The sequence below is a fragment of the Aulonocara stuartgranti genome, assembly GCF_965226115.1.
Source record: "Aulonocara stuartgranti genome assembly, chromosome: 20".
Lineage (NCBI taxonomy): Eukaryota > Metazoa > Chordata > Actinopteri > Cichliformes > Cichlidae > Aulonocara > Aulonocara stuartgranti.
The window spans coordinates 4,993,663-5,013,409 of NC_138956.1; the positions used below are offsets into that span (position 1 = coordinate 4,993,663).

General features: G+C 40.0%; 2 protein-coding genes across 2 annotated transcripts; both read left to right on the forward strand.

The window, feature by feature from the left end:
* The first annotated feature begins 430 nt into the window (after positions 1-430).
* Positions 431-1,985, forward strand: foxl2l (forkhead box L2-like). Its single transcript, XM_082519315.1, has one exon. The coding sequence runs from the start codon at positions 568-570 to the stop codon at positions 1,372-1,374; it is 807 nt and encodes a 268-aa protein (XP_082375441.1). The 5' UTR covers positions 431-567; the 3' UTR covers positions 1,375-1,985.
* A 574-nt stretch (positions 1,986-2,559) lies between these two features.
* tmem201 (transmembrane protein 201) lies at positions 2,560-14,706 on the forward strand. The gene is made up of 11 exons (XM_082519314.1): positions 2,560-2,762; positions 3,183-3,303; positions 3,398-3,592; positions 3,680-3,859; positions 4,720-5,084; positions 5,176-5,376; positions 10,622-10,824; positions 11,590-11,652; positions 11,779-12,069; positions 12,282-12,410; positions 12,887-14,706. Exons 1-11 carry the CDS (start codon positions 2,635-2,637, stop codon positions 12,982-12,984), a joined length of 1,974 nt encoding a protein of 657 aa, XP_082375440.1. The 5' UTR covers positions 2,560-2,634; the 3' UTR covers positions 12,985-14,706.
* Positions 14,707-19,747: the final 5,041 nt, after the last annotated feature.

Sequence of the window (19,747 nt, forward strand, 5' to 3'; positions counted from 1 at the left end):
TGTCATTATTGTGCAGCATGCTTTAACGTCTTCGACAAGTTCAAATAAAATAGTAAAACTATGTGAAGAGCATTGCTTTTAGCAAAATGTCATATATAAACAGCTTTCTTGAGTTGTTAGTTTAGGGAAGATCAAATCTACAGTTTAATATTACATATGTTTTCCCACCTGTTGCCTTTCCTAAGGTCGTGGAGATCAAATGTAGATAAGATTTTAGGATTGCTGTGTGTTAGAACATTACTTGTCACTCACGTAAACTCAGTACACCTAAATAAGTCTTTGATCGCCCTGCTTCAAAAGGGGGAATATTTTTGACTGAAGTTAAAACACAGCCTCTTGACCCCTGCTTCAACCTAAACAGCCTCCACGGTTTCACACACAATGGCATAAACAGTGTGAGAAACCCGGTGAGATCAAAGCTGGCAACAACAGCTGCGCGGTACCTGTGGGAGGAGTGTGTGTATGTGTCCGTTTGCACCTGCAGACACAATCATAGAGCTGCCTTGCTTACCGGGCAGATAGCAGTCGCAGCCGGACCCACAAACAAACCGATAGCTTACCTGAGTCATGGATGCAGAGAAGTCCCCCCAAGGTGCGCAGATTCTGGACATCGGCTCAAACTCGCCCCCTTGTGAGCCTAAAGGTGCGCAGGAGACCGGACAGCTGGAGAAGCCGCCGTATTCATACGTGGCTCTCATCGCCATGGCCATCAAGGACAGCGAGAACAAGAGACAGACTCTGAGCGGGATCTATCAGTATATAGTGTCCAAGTTCCCCTACTACGAGAGGAACAAGAAAGGTTGGCAAAACAGCATAAGACACAATTTGTCTCTCAACGAGTGCTTCGTCAAGGTGCCCAGGGTCAGCGGAGGGGACAGAAAGGGCAACTACTGGATGCTGGACCCCGCATTTCAGGACATGTTTGAGAAGGGAAACTACCGACGGCGGAGGAGGGTGCGGAGACCCTACAGACCCCCGAGTGTGCCTTACCTGGGCGGGAATCCCGTGGAGTACTCTGAGTCGCTCTACCTGCAGCCTTACGTGAGCAGCTCCTGGAGCATGTGCCAGCCCGGCTCGACCCCACCGACGGGATATGCGTCAGCTACGGTCAGCACGGGACACAGCCGCAGCGTGTCCCCGGGCACCTCCATGACCTCCTACTGCACCCCTCCTCCCCACTTTCACCATCCTCACTATGGCGCTTACCGCCGCCACCCGCCCGTGCTGGTCCCCCACAACGGGTATCCTTACGGCGGGGTGACCCAACCGATGAGCCCGGATGGAGGCACCGTTTCCGTGGCTTGCAGCTACCAGCAGTTCACCTCCTACGGCAGGCCAGCGGACCCAGCCCTGGCTTATTTAATGGACCAGTAGGACTTTTGAGTTATTTTGTGCTTTGATGGCAAGTTCACATCTGAGTTCGCCTCTCACCATTTCAGTTCGGCTGTCACTGGTTTGTCAGGTACTTGGTTTAGTTTGGCAGTTTCATATGTCTGTTATAAATAATGCTGTTGATGATTTTGTTTGTATAGATTTTGTACAGTTTTTATAAAGTTTGGGTTTTTGTAAGAATTACAGACGGCAGGTCTACCATATACCATGTCATTTTATTTCAAACTTGCCCCCATCAAGTGTGAACGGCAGGAAGACAGCTGATCTAAGGGTCTGAGGTTTGAGGTTTGCATTTTTATTTTGTAATTTTTTTTTTACTGCGGGTTATAGGCTTACAAATAAGCAAACTTTTGTTCTTTTTCTCTGTTTTTTTATATTGGTATATAATTTTGAATAGGCCTGTACGTTTGCTGTAACGTTATTTATTTGTTTTCTCCGGATTTATCCAAATGTGTGAGCTGCTATAAAAGATGAATGACATTCAAGCACTGACCCGTTTTCTCATTCGATTGTGAATGTTTGTTTGATGTAAAATACATCACGTTTGTTCAAATAAAGTTATTTTTGCATCAGAAACTTCACCCTCTCCAATTTGTTATCATTATTATTCATTTATTAATGATGATGATGATGATTATTGTAGAAGACTTGATACATTTTAAGCGAGGCTACCTGAAAATGCAGGTTTTAAAATGGATATTAGCTGTAATATTTCACAGACCTGTATGCTTTGTTTAAACTGTTTCTAAGTATTGAAGGTTTTTACTTGTGTAAAGTGATGGAAACTTTTTCAAGCGGAAGTACTTTGATACTGAGGAAATATAGGAAAACCTGATATTTCTAAGAAAAGTTCGGAAGCCAATAACAATAACAGTTAATAAAGTTTTATGTCCCGAACACGCTTTTTAATCTGGGTTAATACCCTGTCCCGCATTCCAACAAGATCATAGCATGTATCCTCTGCACAGCTATTTACTTACCGTCGAGGAAAAACATGCTTAGTTTCTTTCATTTTTAATTTGTTTTACTTTAATAAACACCGCCACCAAAATGTGTTATTGGGCGCAAATTAAAAGCAGCATCGTAAGCGTTAGAGTGGACAGCAAGGATTTAATGAACCCTATTGGAATGCGTCCAGGTATTGACGTACTTTCCGTTTCCGTTACAGGGGCGTGAACAAAAGGAATCGTTTGCCGCGTGCGCGCTCGCGCCGTGTTTTGCAATCTTAAAACACTACGTTTAATGTTTTTGCGAAAAAAGATGGAGACGCTTAGCAAGCTTCTGCTGGAATACCCCGAATTAATGTACAGCGGAGTCGGAGCTACGGCGTTTGTCGCCGGCGGAGCGCTCATATATAAAATTGCCACCAGGTAACTTCTCCGACTTCTGGCACCGCGGCGGTGTGTTTGTAGCTAACGCTACATTCACGCTAGCACAAGTTAATGTGTGTGGAATAAAAGAAACACACCAGTTGATTTTTTTAATTGTGACATTAAAGAAATAGTGCTTCCTGTCCTGCTCCTATTGCTCCTCTGGAGAGATCTGTGTATTTACGCTAGCCCGGGCGCTCACTTTAAGAGCAGCTGTGCCGCTAACTAACTTGATGCTTTGCAGTTTTGTGAGTCCAACTTTAGCTAACCCCGTTTGATGTTTACAGTTAGTATTTATGTCACGTGACATCAATACAATGGGCATATTCAGATGTCTCAGGCTAGGTTAAGTATTTTTGCATAACTGAACAGCAGCGGTTGCCACTGAATAACACGCTGGATTTACCTTGTTGCTTACAGAAAGAAGCCCACCCATGCAAGTGTTAACTGCTGGTTCTGTAATCAGAACACAGTTGTGCCCTATGGGAACAGGAACTGCTGGGATTGCCCCAATTGTGACCAGTACAATGGCTTCCAGGAGGTAAGTGTTATACACTATGTAACTTGTTTCTTAAGTGTGGTAATTCTTTTTCTCTAACGCATATACATTTTTTTAAAACTGTCTGTGTTTTCAGAATGGGGACTACAACAAGCCCATTCCTGCTCAGTACATGGAGCATCTAAATCATGGCATATCTGGAAGCCTTCCTTCATCGGAGACACCTAAGACTCTGCAGTGGGTCAACTGTCAGATGCTGCTTTGCCGGAAGTGTAATAACAACCAGTCTGCAAAGATCAAACAGTTGGCCTCATATATCCCGAGGGATGATGTATGCACTTTGTTTCTGTCACATCATAGTATTGCCCAACATGCTGTTCTGAAGAATAACACCAAATGCCGTTTCTTTCTCCCGTAGGAGAACTACGATGAGGAAATTGAAGCCTACAAGCATCACCTGGAGCAGACTTATAAGTTATGCAGGCCATGTCAGACAGCAGTGGAGTACTACATTAAATATCAGAACCGCCAGCTTCGTACGGTGCTTCTTAATAATCAGCTGCGGCGCACCCGGGAGTCAGACATGGGCTTTGTAAAGGTCAGTGCAACCCAATCTCACCCAATCAGGCAATATTGTGAATTATTTAATAAAAAAAAAATCACACATAAAAGACACTAAATGACCAAATGCTGTAGCATGCAGGGTGTTTGACCTTTAGCCAGATACTAAATAACATGATTATTTTAGCTGAGACGAGCAGGAAACTGCCTTAATTTTAACTTTTTTTCTGTGATACCATCTTGTTGCTTTTTCATGTTTAACATAATTTGTTCATCTTGAAATGTAAGAGGGAAACTTTCATCCTTTTGCTCTTTGTTGTTACACCTAATGACATAATGCCTTATCAGTAGCTATTTAGTGTGCATTCGGATCCTCTTTGACCTACTCAAACAAAATAGGCAAGTGTTCAAACAGTGAAGCGATCAACAGGTTTCTTGTTTTCATGGGTCTGCTGATAAGGATTAGCGCTTTGACACAGTCAAGTCCTGCTTTTCAGCGTTTAAAGTGATTAATCAATTGTTACCGCTTCTGCTCCAGTGTGATCTGTGACGTTAGGCGTCATGTCTAATTTCAGGTTGTGTGAGGATACGAGTGAACGATATTTAACCACTGCTGTGGCTTTAATGGAGTGCATTAAACTTTGACTTTCTTATTCACACTAGTGATTCATTAATGTGGTGCAGTCCTGTTACCCGTTTCTTGGTAAAGCACTGAACTATAACTAACAGTGCTTTCAGTTCGTTTAATTGGCATTCAGACCCCTGTTGTAGACTTTATTAACACTATGTTGACATTGTATGCTATTAATTTCAGTATGCTGTGAAAATGTCACAATAAGAGCCTGTTTTTTTTTTTTTTTTTTTTTCTTTGTTTGGTTTGTTTTTTTCCTCCTGCAGAGTGCCCAGTCCCTGTCCTCTCCCATGGGAGTCGTACTCTTGCGGGCCCTTGCCTTCCTAATATGTGCTTTCCTTGCTGCCACAATTTTCTGTGAATTGCCAGACCAGCCTTCGTCACCTGATGGCTCGCAGACATTAAGTGGTGGGGTTGTTCCTCCAAAGCCTCAAGTCCACAATGAGTCTACCCACACTGATAACAGCAGCAGAGTGTCGCCTGTGTGGCAGAGTCTCCTGGAGCTGATCCCAGACAAGGCCATAGAAAATGCCGAGCTTGCGTGGCAGCATGGGAAGGACAACCAGCTGGCTGTAGTCTCTGTTGGCCTGTTAACTTGTCTCACTGGTATCTTCTTAGCTGGACCTGCAAGGTAAGCAGCCACCATTTTATTTGCCTTTGGATGGACTGTTCATAGTTCCCAGTTTAATTAAAACAAAAAAACTAATCTTGCTGCATTTCAGGTTGAGGAGAATTGATGCTGTAGCCTCTGTCCTGTGGTTCTTCATCCTGTGCCTCTACATGGCCGAGAGCTACATGACTGATGCCTTGAGCTGGATGTACACAACGAAGCTTGTTGGCGTCTCCCTCTGTTGCCTCGTCAGCTTTGCTGCTGCCGTGGCAACTCGTAAACCGCTGGGCGCACGGAGAGCCAGATACCGAAGGTCAGAACCTGAGCAGTACTGTTCACATTGTATTTGAAACCGTGGATTATACAAAAACATGCCGTCTTTCCATGAATGCTTCGCATTCATAAGCATCGGATCAAAAAGCATCAATCTAACAAGTGTTATTGGTGTATTTTTAATGTTGTCATTTCTTTTCATTTCTGTCACTGTCTGTTTTTAAACCTTCAATCTTCCAGCTCTGTGTGAGAATGACTGTGATGTTCTGACATGTGAATGATAATCTCCAGATATGGCACACGACCTGAAGCTAGTCCCTTCTCCTTACCAAATCCCACCTTCAGCCACACAGCCACATGCTGAGCAGGTGCTTGATGCATCAATTTTTGGCAGTTAAAACAATTTTGCATCAGATAATATTGTTACCTCATGGTAGTGCTTTGTCCTTCTGCTTTGAATAATTGTTATTGTCATTGTTTTTTATCTATTCACTGAGAGAAGCAATGAGGAAACATTTCAGTAATCATAATATCATAAAGGTATTATTTATAAGCTTACTCTAATTATTATCAGTTATAAAGTCCTAAGAAGGTTAACAAGTAAACTTTACAGGACCTTCTGACATTTCAACCTATTGGTGTTCTCTATTCAAATGACTGATTATGTATTTAGCATCATTATTACTGCACCATATATGTGAAAAAAATGATGTTTAAATAAGCTCATTTTTGCAACCAGTATATTGGGTTATTAACATTTTTGGTTTTAGCTACTATTAACTGCTTTACACTTTACTAGATTGTTTTGAATGTACTCGTTTAACACTGTTAAAGCTGTGGGGCTTCTAACTACAACTCACTGCATGAAATACTAATTTGTGTAAACACTTTATACCACACATAAGATGTGGTATTTGCGTAATCACACTCTTTCTCTATCGCTTCACATCACCTACAATTTTTATTGGCGTTGGATATTTTCTAATGCAGCCTGTTCTGGTGTTTTTACCTCATGTCTTTGGCAGCACCAGGAGGTGACGTGGAGCATGATGTGTAGTGATGTTAGCTGACAGAAAATTTGCATGCCTGCAAAATCTGCGAATTTTAATCGACATTTACTATTGTAGTTTGTTTATTTATTCATTTATTTATTTTACAATGGTTTAAGTATTTAGCTGCCCGAGTTTGTTATTCCCAAATTCTGCAGTTTTTCTCCTGTCTCCATTATTGTTGTGACCTTGTACCCTTTTGATTTACTTTTAGAACATTCAGTATTCGTCTGAAGTTGCATGATCTTGACTTTAAGCAATTTTTGCAAATACACATTTTCTTTGAACTGTATCATGCAGAATTGGCCAATATTTGGCCTTGCAGTGGCATTAGTTCACCTTGAGACAGTAGCATGAAGTTTCTCAGTGTACTTGGCAGATCGGTTGTTTGTTTCTTAAAGCTTCTTTGAGAACTTATCAGTTCTTCTGTAGATTGCCTTTGTTACTTGTCTCACTTAACACTGAGTCCAGTATTAAAATCGGTTCTCTCCGGTGGTTATTCATTCATCAGCAGGGCTCCTTGCGTTGTCTTGAGTTTTAGATACTCTTACTGGTCGCTTCGTTACTTACTGATTGCTAGTACCAGTTGGACCCCCTTTTGCCTTCAGATCCATGTTAATTCTTCAAAACAGATTTAAGAGGTGCTGGAAACTTTCCTCAGAGATTTTGGTCCATATTGATATGATAACCTCACACAATCTCCCGTTTCACCTCATCCCAAAGGTACTCTATTGGATTGAGCTCTGGTGACTATGGAAGTCATTTGAGTGCAGTGAACTCGCCGTCATGTTCAAGAAACAAGTTTGAGATTATTTGAACTTTTTGACGTGGTCTGTTAAGATGGCGACACTGGTCATAAAGGGATTGACATCCAGCATAAAATCTTGGCCAAATCAAACATGCAGATCATGAATACATTTAGTATTAGGCCTTTTTCCATTACTTCCTACTCGACTTGGCACGACTCGTTCTTCATTACTAAAGAGTACCAGCTAATATGGTTGAGGTCGTTATAGCAACGCGGTGGAACATCCATTGACATCATTTATTTGCGACATAACAAAGGTGGACGTCGAGGCGATGTGATACCTGCTGCTCGGCCTGTGGATTTTTGTCAGGCTCTGGGACCGTGGTGTTGTTTCTCTGTCGTTTCCCTTGTTTCCAGGTTACAAAAATGGTGGTTTTCAATTTCGTGAAGGAGATTCTCTCCTGACTCATCATGTGACACCACTGACTAGCTGATCAGTGGTATGCAGTCTGTTGAAATCACATTTTCAGATCGCCTCAGAACCCTGGTCGCTTGGAATACTGATCAAGTAGGTACCAAAAAAGTGAGCCCATGCGAATCGTAGCCTCAGTTTACGGTTCTTAGCTGTTGGAGATCAGAGATGCTGTAGCCCATCTGCTTCAAGGTTCAGTGGGTTTTGCATTTAGAGATGCTCTTCTACATACCTTGGTTTTAACAAATTGTTGTTTTGGTCGCTGCTCCCTTCCTATCAGCTTGAAGAATTATGGTCATTGATCTCTGATTTCTTGGGTTCAACAAAGCTTTTTCACCCAGAGACCTGGCACTCACTGGGCATTTTCTCTTTTTCACACCATTCTCTGTAATGGTTATATTGGAATATCCCAGTATATTAGCAGTTTCTGAAATACCCAGACCGTTGAACAGGTTTGTGTGTGTGTGTGTGTGTGTATCCGGCTGTATGTTTGGGCTCATTGTGACATCGAGGAATGATCAGAGCCCATCAGAGGCCTCTGATGGTGCAGCATGATAAAGAGCTGCATATGCAAAGTGTTCAAAGGTTTTGGAGAGTATTTATGTGTACTTCTTTGTGTCATATTTTGATGCTTTTAGCTGTGGGCTCAAAACTCAAGTTCAAAATAGCCTGTAGGTGACTACCTGACAGGTACTTGGCTTGTTTCAGCATTTGAGGTATCTTGTGTAAGCATCAGTTCCTGGTGCCCCACCCCTCTTTCATTTTTAATCGGTGCTCCACTCAGCAACATCTTGGAGTCTTTTCTCAGGATCAATCTTAAATTGTCCTGCACAAGCTCTAAATGAGGCGATTTACAGCTAAAATGACGACCTTACATCACTCACAACCGTATTAGCTTCCATTATAACTAATGCTACCTTTGCCAGTATTTTAACAAGTTGATATGTGATAAACACTAATGACCGTTTTAAGTGCACGTGCTAACATTTCATCTAACTTGTTTGAGTTTCATAGTTATGTTTTACTTGTGTTGGATGTAGGGGGTATTTATTTTACTCTGATGTGAGAAGGTGTTACAAAATAATGGGAGACAAGGTGCTTAGATTGTGATTGCTCATCAGTTTTGTAGTGTTGTAACTGTGGGTTTAAACTGTGTTGCGCTGTTCTGTTGAGAGATTTATGTTGTCAAACCAGCGCCTGTGGTGTAGTAGACTTCACATGCTTTGAGTCTAAGATGGTAGATGATTGATCAAGTTATGAACTTGTGTGACTTTTCACACCTGATATACATCAAAAAAGCACAATGCAATGCTGTATAGTGCCGCAGTTTTTAAAAAGAAGAAGAAAAAAAAAGTCATACTGGCTGTTTATACTGTGACGTTAATTGCTAACGACTTGAAGGCTTTTTTTGTTTTGTTTTTTGAACTGCCGCATGTGACAAACTGCATCTTAAACTCAAAAGTAACGTTCATCACAGAACAAAACAAGCTGTATTGGTTAGTTGTGTGACGTACAGGGTGTATCAAAAAGAACCATCACGAATTCAAAGCGCTTTAATCCTGCGGCCGAAACGCATACCGTTAAAAAGACGGGGCTTGTCGGTTTTAATGCGGTCGCTGGTAGCACCAGCAGCTGCAGTGGCCCCAGACATGCTCATACAAATATGGGAGTTTGACTATCGTTTGGACATGTGCCATGCGTCCAGAGGGGGGCCAAATTAAGGACAACATTGTATGTAAAAAATTTTATATTCAGCCATGTAGTTTAAAATTTACCACAAGCTTTTATGTCCAATATTTAAAACGATAAATAAATAAATCCTTTTGAAACTGAATGATTCGTCTTGCTACACCCTGTATTTGGACCATTGTGTGTACTAAGGGTAAGAAAGAAAGTATTTTTACCGTTTGGTTTGCATGTTTTTTAAATGATATTTGCATAATGTCTGGTTTGAGTGTTTCTATTTCTGCGTGTTATTTTTTTTTTAGAGAACTCCTGTTTCTACCTGATGAGCTGTATGACTGTAGACCTCTTTGTGTCAAGTGTCTAGCTCTAGAAGCACTATGTTCAAAGTGTTAACTGTAGAATTAAGCTACTATATGTGACAAATTATTGTACTTCATTATTATACTACTGTTACTATTTATCCCAAGTATGTTTATCTAAATATTTTAGTAGCGTCTGTTGGAGAAACACTTGGTACTTTTTTAAAAAAGGACCCGTTGTTATGCGAAATCTTGATACTTTTTTACAGTTTATCACAGTTTGATCACCGACGATGTGTTTATATATCCTGTAACAGCCTCAGAAAGGAGCTCCATCCCTGCTCAAAGGTTTCCTGCAACATGCTCGATGAAACACTTTGCGTTTTGGGTGCTTAAATGGTTCATTTGGGTATCTTGCTTTTAATGATGTGCTCCATTTCGGAGGCTTTGTGGTAATGCTTGCTGTACATGGAATATAATAAACGACTGATAAAAGGAATTGTCTTCTGCTTGTTTTTCCACCAGCATCCTGTCTCCTTCTGCATGTCTCTTTCCAGTCTGTAAAACTTTATTACTCAACTTTGGAGGCAGTGGAAATAATCAGAAGTGACCTGATTATACAAAGAAGCTTTATGTCGCTGCTCTGTGTGGACCCATGAGTGTGTGAAGCGTTTCTCTCGTCTCTCCCCGTCAGCTGCTGCGTGCTGTCACACAGCTGCTGCAGCGTTTCAGCGACAGCCTTGTCGTAGCCTGCCTCCATTAGTGCTGACATTAAGGGGTTGTCAGAGCTCATTTCTAAGTGTGTCCCCAGTTTTCTTCTCGCACTTGGTCTTTAAATCAGCATATGTTTAATTGTGGTAAGCAGGTAAAATTCTTAATTGTGTTTACACTATTTGCTCTATCAGTACCCAATTTCCTCTCCTCAGAAGTATTATGTTAGACTTTCTGTATGTAAGTATTTGTATGTTTTTGCTGCTGTGTTACAACTTTAATTTCAGGTAGTAGACCATTCCGTTGCTCTTGTGTTGCAGATACCTTGCAGGCAGCTCCACAGTCCCTCCTTTGAGCTCCACCGATGTGGCGGACACTTTCATCCCCACTCCGCCCCCTAACCTCTCCCAGCTCATCAACCGCCACCACGGTCGTCACGAGCGGAAGGCTTCCCCCTCCTCTCTGCCCGGGCGTCTCAACAGAGCCCTGTGCCTCGGCACCATGCCCTCCCTCACCAGGACAGGTAGCGCGGGATGTTTTCCCTTTCAGTTTGTGCTCGTGCTGACAGATATTTCTGTGTAATCCTTCTAATGGCTTGTTGACGTTTATCTGTGGTCTAACGGCTCAAAAAATAACATTTCAGCAAAGGGAACCGACACATCTGTGCAAATTAATCAAGTAGCTTCAGGTGTAGGTTGGGTTTAGTATTTGGAATTGTTTGTTTTTACAGTCAGTTACACTGTAGCACTTTGCATGCTCATGAGGTTTCTAATTACGTAGCTCAGTTTTTATGGAATATCAGCTGAAATATTGCCTCTGTTTACACAAACGTATCTACAGTATTTGCATTTCTTACTAAGAGGTCATTTATGCTGAAGTGTTTGCATAAATATACATTATTTTTTTAGACACTATGCAATGGAGACAGGATTTTTCAGAAATCTCTGGCACATCTGTGCTTAAATTTCTCTATTTTATTTCAAATGCAAAAATTAAAAAATGTGTGTTTGCAGTGTAAAGCGTATGTTTTAGGAGCAGTCGTGGTCCTACAGTAGGCGGCCCATTTGCAGCTGCTTAATCTGACAGATTTGTCACTAATTATTTACTAATATTGTGGATTTTTAGTGTGAAGACTATCAATTTTTCTTTGAATGTGATAAACTAAAACCTGAGTCTCAGCATGAAGTTGTGTAGTTTTACGTTTATGAGAAATGCTGATGCAGGTTTAAGTGAAAACATCAGTTTGTGGTGAAAAGTTTTATTCATTTATTTATTTTTTAATTTTCAGATTCTGGTTACCTGTTTAGTGGAAGCAGACCAGCCTCACAGTACAAAGATTCACAATCTTCAGGTATTGAAAGTCCTGGCGATTCTGTGACCTCTGTTCAGTTTTTCATTGTAAGCAACAGCTCGGTGCTTTTTTCACTAAGACGTTGCTTAGTGAAAACATTTTTCACCGCTCTCTTTTTTGGCACAGACTACTTTTCGCTCAAGTCTGGGAGCCGCCCATCATCCCCGGGTCCCTCCCCAGCTCCTTCGGTAGCTGGTTCTGTTACATCCAGTTCAGGTTCTGCCAGACAACGGCGTCCCCTCATCAGCCCTGCTCGTCTCAACATTGGTGGCCAGAGACTCCGGCTTTTCTCAGCAGAGCCAGAACCCACGCTCATGTTCCCACCTGCGTCTCCATCACATCTCCTGTCTGAGCCGACCCCTTCGGTTTACAGCGGCTGCTTTTCACCCGATGTGTCACCCTTTCAAAGTCAAAATGGCAAGTATACATAAGGCTGACTGTTAAAGGAAGACTTCTGGCAATATTTCTTATTTTGTTTGTCTGTTATTCCTGAAACTACCACCAGGTGGCAATATAAACTTTTTTGGGGGGGGGGGGCAAATCCACCACACAATGAAACAAATCGACTTGTGAACATGTTTAGATGGTTTGGTTTGTGGTTTAATGATTTTACCTGATTGGCCTTGCAGATTTGAGCTCCTTGTTAAGAGACGATAGTGTGATTGAAGAGGAAGAGAAGCGAAGCAGCTCCTCAGGTTCTTCTGCTTGCCTGGTCGGTACTACAACTCAGTGTCCAGAGGGCAGGCGTTCTCCAAAAGGTAAGCAGTTTGATTTCAACCCTGCAGGGAGATGGATGTATCTATGTCAGAAAATTTAATATTTGTATCATGCCTGTTGGCTAACTGGGTTTTAAAAGATTTCAGTCTGCTTGGGCTGATACATGAGAATGTCTGTGTGTATCATTTGAAGCTGCTTTTGATCTCTGTAGATCTCTACAGTGACTGCAAACAGATTTCCTCTTAAAGCAATTTCAGTTTAAGTGACGGGAACTAATGCAGCATCCCATGTATGAGGGACAGAATATTAAGAACACTGCTACCACACAGCTACCTGTGGGTCTTTGCTTCATTAAAATCAATTCAATGAACTTGATTGTAGTTTCTGTAACTTCTTCTCTATTTGTTCTGATTTAAAGGAGGGGGGAAAGTATTTTGTGACGCAGACACAAAATGTAAAACCAGATGAGGTGGTTTGATGATAGGGCTCATGGCTCACGTTTGCCTTTTCTCTCCAGATTTTGCGAAGCGTCTCATATGGCCGGGGCTTCTGTTTGCAAGCCTGACTGCCAACCTGTTCTTCGGCTGCCTCTACATGTACAACAACTGGAGATGAGTGTCGACAGAGCTGCTGCTGCTGCCCCGTACAGAGCAAGTGTGCCTCTGGCCCCTTGACTAACCTGTTGTTCCTGCGCAACGAGAGGACATACAGTAGTGCAAGAAAATATCACCTCTCTGGTGCTTTACCTACTGTTTGCCGATGCAAATTGCAGATGTCAGAAGAACTGTGCAGTAAAATCAGATCTTATATTTGTGAGTCATTAGTGCTCAAACGTGAAATGGGTTTTGTTTTTGCCTTTTGATCACTGCTCCTCTTACACAAAGACAGGTGCAAATGATAAGAAGGGGCAAAAAACAAAAAAAAGATGAAATTGCACTGATGGCTTTTTAAAACCTGCGCTGTGAATTGTGCAATAAACATGTACTGTTCAGTCGACACTGCTTGGGCACAAAGTCGCGTCTTACCTACTTACACTGACCGAGTGCATTACCTCCCTCAACTGAACATCGCTGGATCTCTACAGCAGCCAGAAACTGGTAAATGTTAAGCGACATGTTTTCTTGTGGTTTAGGTTTTGTTTTATTGGTATTTGTACTGGTGCCATTACATGTCAGCTGAGGAAAGTAAAAAGTGGTGCTCCGTTATTGTTGGCCTATTTAGGGTCAAAATAATTCCTAACATTTCCATCTCATAAACATTTCTCAGCAGTTCACTACAAAAAGGGTTCTCACCAAAGCGATTCAGTTTCGGTTCTTTCTTACTGTAAAGCTGTTCATAAGCAAGTTTGTAAGTGTGACAGCTCCTAAGGTCAAGTGTGGTTTAAAAATAAAAATAAAACATTTCCAGTATATGGAAGAAATTATGTTTGCTGTCTCTCTGTCTGCACAAGCAAGCCGCAGAGAGGGAAGTTTTCCTGCCAACTCAGCTGTGAACTAATTTATACGTTACTTTTGTTATTACTCATAGTCAAGCATGTACGTTATTACAGATTGGAAATATTTTTGCACTTGTTTTTCTGAATTGGCGGACGTGTTCTACTTTACGTGATTTAAAAATTGTTTGAAATTGAGAGCACGGATGTTTGATTGTTATTTGTGTGCATGTTAATCAACCGATTCTCAGAAAACTTGTGCATTTTTAGACTCGCAAGCTGCAATTAAATAGGTTTGTGTTTCTTTTGCATGTGATGCAAAACAAAAGTCGTATGAAATTTGGAAAGATTTTGTTCTGTTCAGCTGATTATTGAATTATTAAGTGAGTAATTTGACTTTGTTGCAATATTAAGTTTACTTATTGGTTTATGCAAAGTTACTTTGAACCAAAGTTATAAATTATTACATTTGTCTGGCAATAGTTGTAGAAAACTATCAATGGACGGCTTTCTAATGATTTGTAGTGTTCATTTTAATCATTCAGTGTTGTATGCAGATATTTGTGCTTGACTTTTTTTTTTTTTTTCCTGACTCTAAATTGACTCAGTCATTGAAAAAGTATGAAATGTGCTAAAATCTTGATGCTTTCTTAAATCCCAGTTAATTTTCTCTGGAATGGACAAGCTATCATTATTTTTATTCACTTGAAAGTCAGTTTGTTTGAACATGTATTTGAACTTAACTGTTTTGTTTCGCAGCCTACGTCATCAGTTTTTAAAATCAGAGGTTGTCTAGTTGTTATTCCCTTGTACTAAGCAACACGTTTGATCTGTAATTGTGGAACAACAGTGGTTTCATGTGGACCTGTGCTTTTTTTTTTTTTTTTTTAAATAAATAAAATTCTTTCCCTAATTACCTCTGTGTAATTACACCTGCTCTATCAAAACAGATGTTACAAAATATTGCCAAAAGATATTAGCTCATCTGCCTTCACACACACACATATGAACTTGAGTGAAGTGCCATTCTCAATCCATAGGAAAAGCTTTCCATAAAGTTCAGGAGTGTGTTATAGGGATTTTTGACGTTGGATGAGAAAACCCGGCTCGCTGCCTTCACGTCAATTCAACTCAAAGGTGTTGTGTCGGGTTGGGGTCAGGCCAGTCAAGCCAGACTTGCTCATCTGTGTCTTTATAGACCTTGCTTTGTGCAGTGATGGCGGTCATGTTGGAACAGGAAGGGGCATCTCCAAACCTCTCCACAGTTTGAGAAAATATTCTGCATACCTAGCTGCTCCATTTTATACACATGGGGCCATGAAAGTGATTGAAACTTGTGTTCAGTGTGCTTCCAAATGTTGTGCCTTAGCCTACCTTAAGCTCTCCCCCTTCTGGCACCGTTAGGCATTGTCTGAGTCTTTAAATATTCTGATCTCTGGCCTGCCTCAGCAAACTGAAGCTTGCACTGAAGTGTTAAAACATATGATTATCTTTAAGGGTTGCTATGGCAATGAAAAGCTGAATTTACACAGCTGATGAGAGATTAACTGTAAGTGGACTGCAGGCAGCGGTCAAGGGTGAAGGAAAGAGTCTTGTAGGAGGGAAACTTCGATTTTATAGCCACAAATTCACTCCACTATAACCATGATGGGTTGGGATCTTTTGTTTTTAAGGTAAATGTGTGTGTACCCTTACATTATAGAGCCACTATATACTTCTTTTCATCAGAACATTTTCTTTTTATTAGTTCTAAAAAGGCTTTAGGTATAAAAAATAATTATTTATGACCAAATAATACCATAAATCATGCCATTATATCTTTCTGACCTATCATGGGTAACTTTATGACTCTTTCTAAAATAACTTGCACATAATAACAACATGAATTATGTTTGCGCTCTGATCTTAATGTGTTGTTTTCTTGTCCAAAGTTCATAAATAGCCATCTTCATATCTCATTATTCATCATCTGTGTAATTCTTTATTTCCTTCCCTTTAAGCCCTGAGCTGTACTCCTCCACTTTTGTTTTCTCCACTTTCATTGCAAGTTAAGTTTTGATGTTATTTTTGGTTCTTCCTTTTTCCAGAGAATGGACGACCCATTCTGCGTTAACGTCAGATAAGTTATTTTGTTTTTTCCTCTCTGCACATCATCTCACCTTTAATCTTCATAAATCGCATTATCATCTTAAGGAAGGGAGCCTAAGCTTAACACTGAGTCATTGTTTAGAATAAATGGTGAAATACAGCAAATGTAAACGGCAAACGTGTTCGAGATTGCTCATTGCACCCTCTGTAACAACCATGACTCTACAAACCTGAATGCTGAATTAATCAAACAAATTAAATTGTGCAAACTTGTTTCAAATCTTTTAAGTGATATTTTCTCCCTTTTGAATTTTAGAAATTCAATATTTTTTGATTAACTTCAACCATTTCGCATTGAAGTTGGCATCACTCACAAGTACATTTTCACTCTACTTACTGAACGAGTGAGAGGAAAGCAATCGACATGAAACCTCTTAAGCAGGGACCAGACTCCAATCTGGACGCCAGTGACCAGTTATAGTACACCAAAATAAATAAGTTATAGATTTCTGTAATTTTAAACATTTACTACTTAAAATCTTTGTGTTGTAATAGCACTTCATTTTCTAAATAACATATCTCAAAGTGGGTCATATATGACCCGTGATATGAAAGGAGTTTAACCTCCCTGCACCACTGTCTATGTTCACTTTTTTTTTAAACAAACACAAAACTACCCACAACATTTTGTTATTTCAATTCATCATTTGTAAGTTATGCTTTCTTAATCCCATGGAAAACATGAATGAAAGTAATATAGTTTTTCATTGAGCTGACTTCATCATTTTAAATCCAATCAAAAGCTACATGCAGAAGCAAGTCAACATATTTAAACTGTGAAACACTGGAAGTTTGTTATGCTGACTTCATCACTAATTATGTGCTGATGTTCTGCAGATATGATGCTTAAAATGAGAAGCAGCACTGCAGTTTAAGTAAGGTGGAGGTGATGAGAATCGCATTACATTTGCAGTTTTTGAATATTTTTGGAAGAGTGAAATATTTTCACCAGCTGAGATGAAGAATCGGGTGATCCCTGCGGTTAGTAAGATTAATAATCTGGGAAACAGACGACTCAAATGTCTGTACAACAGTGTCATTGCCAGTTCTTCCACTTGGAGCTAAGATGTTTAGCTTTTCCATCTAGAGCAGTGTGGTAGAATCTGACTGGTTGCATTAGATCAGACACTTTTAGAAATAAATGCATTTCTTTGAGTCACTGCAATTATATTGAGACATTTTGTAGATTTAGGAAATGAAACTTCTATAAATTACTAAAATCTAATTTTAGTTACTAATGCTGCTGTTTTTCTCCTGTGACACAGCACTTCTCTGGACTTATATTAATTGCAAAGCACTGGACTGTAGGGGTCTGCGGGTCTACCCTACAGTGCCTGACAGAACATTTTCCGTCAGCAAGAGCAGTTTCTCATCCTCTTTGCTGGAATCCCCTGTGCACTCCCTCAAAGATTAATCTTAGGTCCAATCCTTTCACAGCACGCTTCCTCTTTTTCAGATCATTCAGACACACCGCATGAATTTCACGGCAAAGGGTGTGAAATACATGCATCAAAAGCCCCCTTGAAACTGCAGGTGGGGCTAACCAAGTGAAAAATACTAAATTAAACTAAACCGAATAGATATGTTTGCATCCAAAGAACAAGAAGATGAGTTTCCTGATGCTATTGTGCTTACCTTTATTTAATTCAATCCAATTTGGATCCTGTTTTATTCTAGATAACTAAAAAAAGTGCTATCATGAGCTATGCTGCCTTTGTTTGTACATGTATTCATGTCCAGTTATTTACTAATCAGTATCTCTCAACTATCTCAACTAATAATTTCCCCCAGGGATCAATAAAGTATTCTGATTCTGATTCTGATTCTATCCCCTACCCCCAAATAATGTTTATTATTATAATATTTGGAATAAAATTCCAGCTGTAATAAAAAAAATGTACTAGCTATAGTAACCATGTGCACATAATATAGTATTTTGGCTTTTTTTCTGTCTTTTTTTCTACTTCTATTTTTTAATATATCTCTAATTGACCTTTTCTTCTTGTGCTGCTGTAACAAGTGAATTGGCTAAAGAGGAATCAGATCTGTTACCATTAATTTTATGTGTCATCTTTGATGCTGTATGTTTTTATATTTATTTTTTGTTATGTGTTTTCTTCTTGTACTGTGAATTTTCATGTTGTAATTTTACATATTGCTGTCTGAACCATACTGCTGTACACTGTCTGATGTTGTGTTAACTTTCCTATTTTTTTTTTTTTTTTTGCTCTGACCTGGCAGGTGAAAAGTGACATGTTGTTCATTAATATGCACTGTTCCCTTTAAATAAATCAATTGAATTAAAATGTATATACAAAATACAACACCCTTAATGTAAGGTTTCCTCTTCTTTCCGCTTCTTTTTAAAATGTTTTACTCAACTATTGCAACCAAACTGGGCTCATCTTCAAATCTCTTCTCATCTCTTACTCAATTTTAGTTCCACAAAAACTACATTGGGTGTCTGGAGAAGTCACGAAACTCACAGGTAGCATTTAAATCTCTTTTCATCTGTGTCTGACCTCACGTGAGATGATCTTTAAGGGCAGCAGCAGAGTTTTGGCTCCAGACTGTAAAACCATTTGGGAAATCTTATGAGTCAAAGTGATGCAAAGAAGCTCTGAGTATCGTGACTAGACGGCGAACAACGTGCTTTAACGTGGGTGAACTCAAAACCAAATGTGCTAAATTATGCCAGCTGGAAAACACGACTCCTTTTCAGCACATTTTATTACATTTTAATCACATCTAGGTGATAGACTTCTCTAGTGGATTGAAAAAAAAAAAGAAGAAAACTTTCATTTTCTACCTGAATGTGAAACTGGTGGGGATTTCTGTCGCATAAATGAGCCAAACCGATGTTAAACAGCGGCTTTCTCTGAACCACAGAAATGGGGACCTGATAGTACTGACAAGCCACTTTGCTCTGTCGTATATTACACAACCCATTAAGAAAGAAAGTCGAGGGACAATAAGAGAAAAAGCATATGAATAAAAAAAGAAGCACGAGCTCTTAAGAACGCACAGAAAGGAAGTCAAGACCCTTTTCCTGATGCACCACAGAACTGTGGGTAAGCTTAAAGACGGTAAACAAGGCACACACGTCTGAACATCACGTGATCAAACTACATGTGTTTATATGATGACTGTAAAAGTTTCCTGTCTAAACTTTGTTGGTGTTTTTTTTTTTAATTTTTTTATTGTGCCATGTGTTGGACTGCCTGATTAACGGCTATGCTTTCAGTTTTATCGAAACTGTAACTCTAATGTTTTCTTAATTTGAGTTTAATCTTGAGTTGCCATCAGATTCGAGATGAATAGCGCATTTACGAGATTCAGCTCTGCAGCTTGTTTACTGTCGAGGGGTTTTTCTGGCTCGTAGTTGAAAAATAGTTCCGTTCGGGGCAAAGGGTGGGAAGCATTCATGCTTTCAGTCTGCCGATCTGGCCAAACAGTTTCTCTTCTGCACAATCACTTCCTGTTTTTTTTTGTTGTTTTTTGGGTTTTTTTTACCAGCTGGTCTGAGGTGAACTCACAAACACATATTTGTGTGTGTTCTCTAAATACTGATCAGAATCTTGTAGCTCTTGAGTGCTCAAGACAGTAGCCTCTCATTAAACAGGAAGCTAACGTATCTAGCAGCACCAGACCACAACTCAGAAATATCAACACCTGCAAACCAAACTGAACAAACACAACTGAGATCATCTATTTATTTGCATGTTATGTGACTTGCTAAGAAAAAGTCTGGCACAGAATTCAGAGAAAAGAAAAACCTGTTTTGTCTGTTTGCTAATG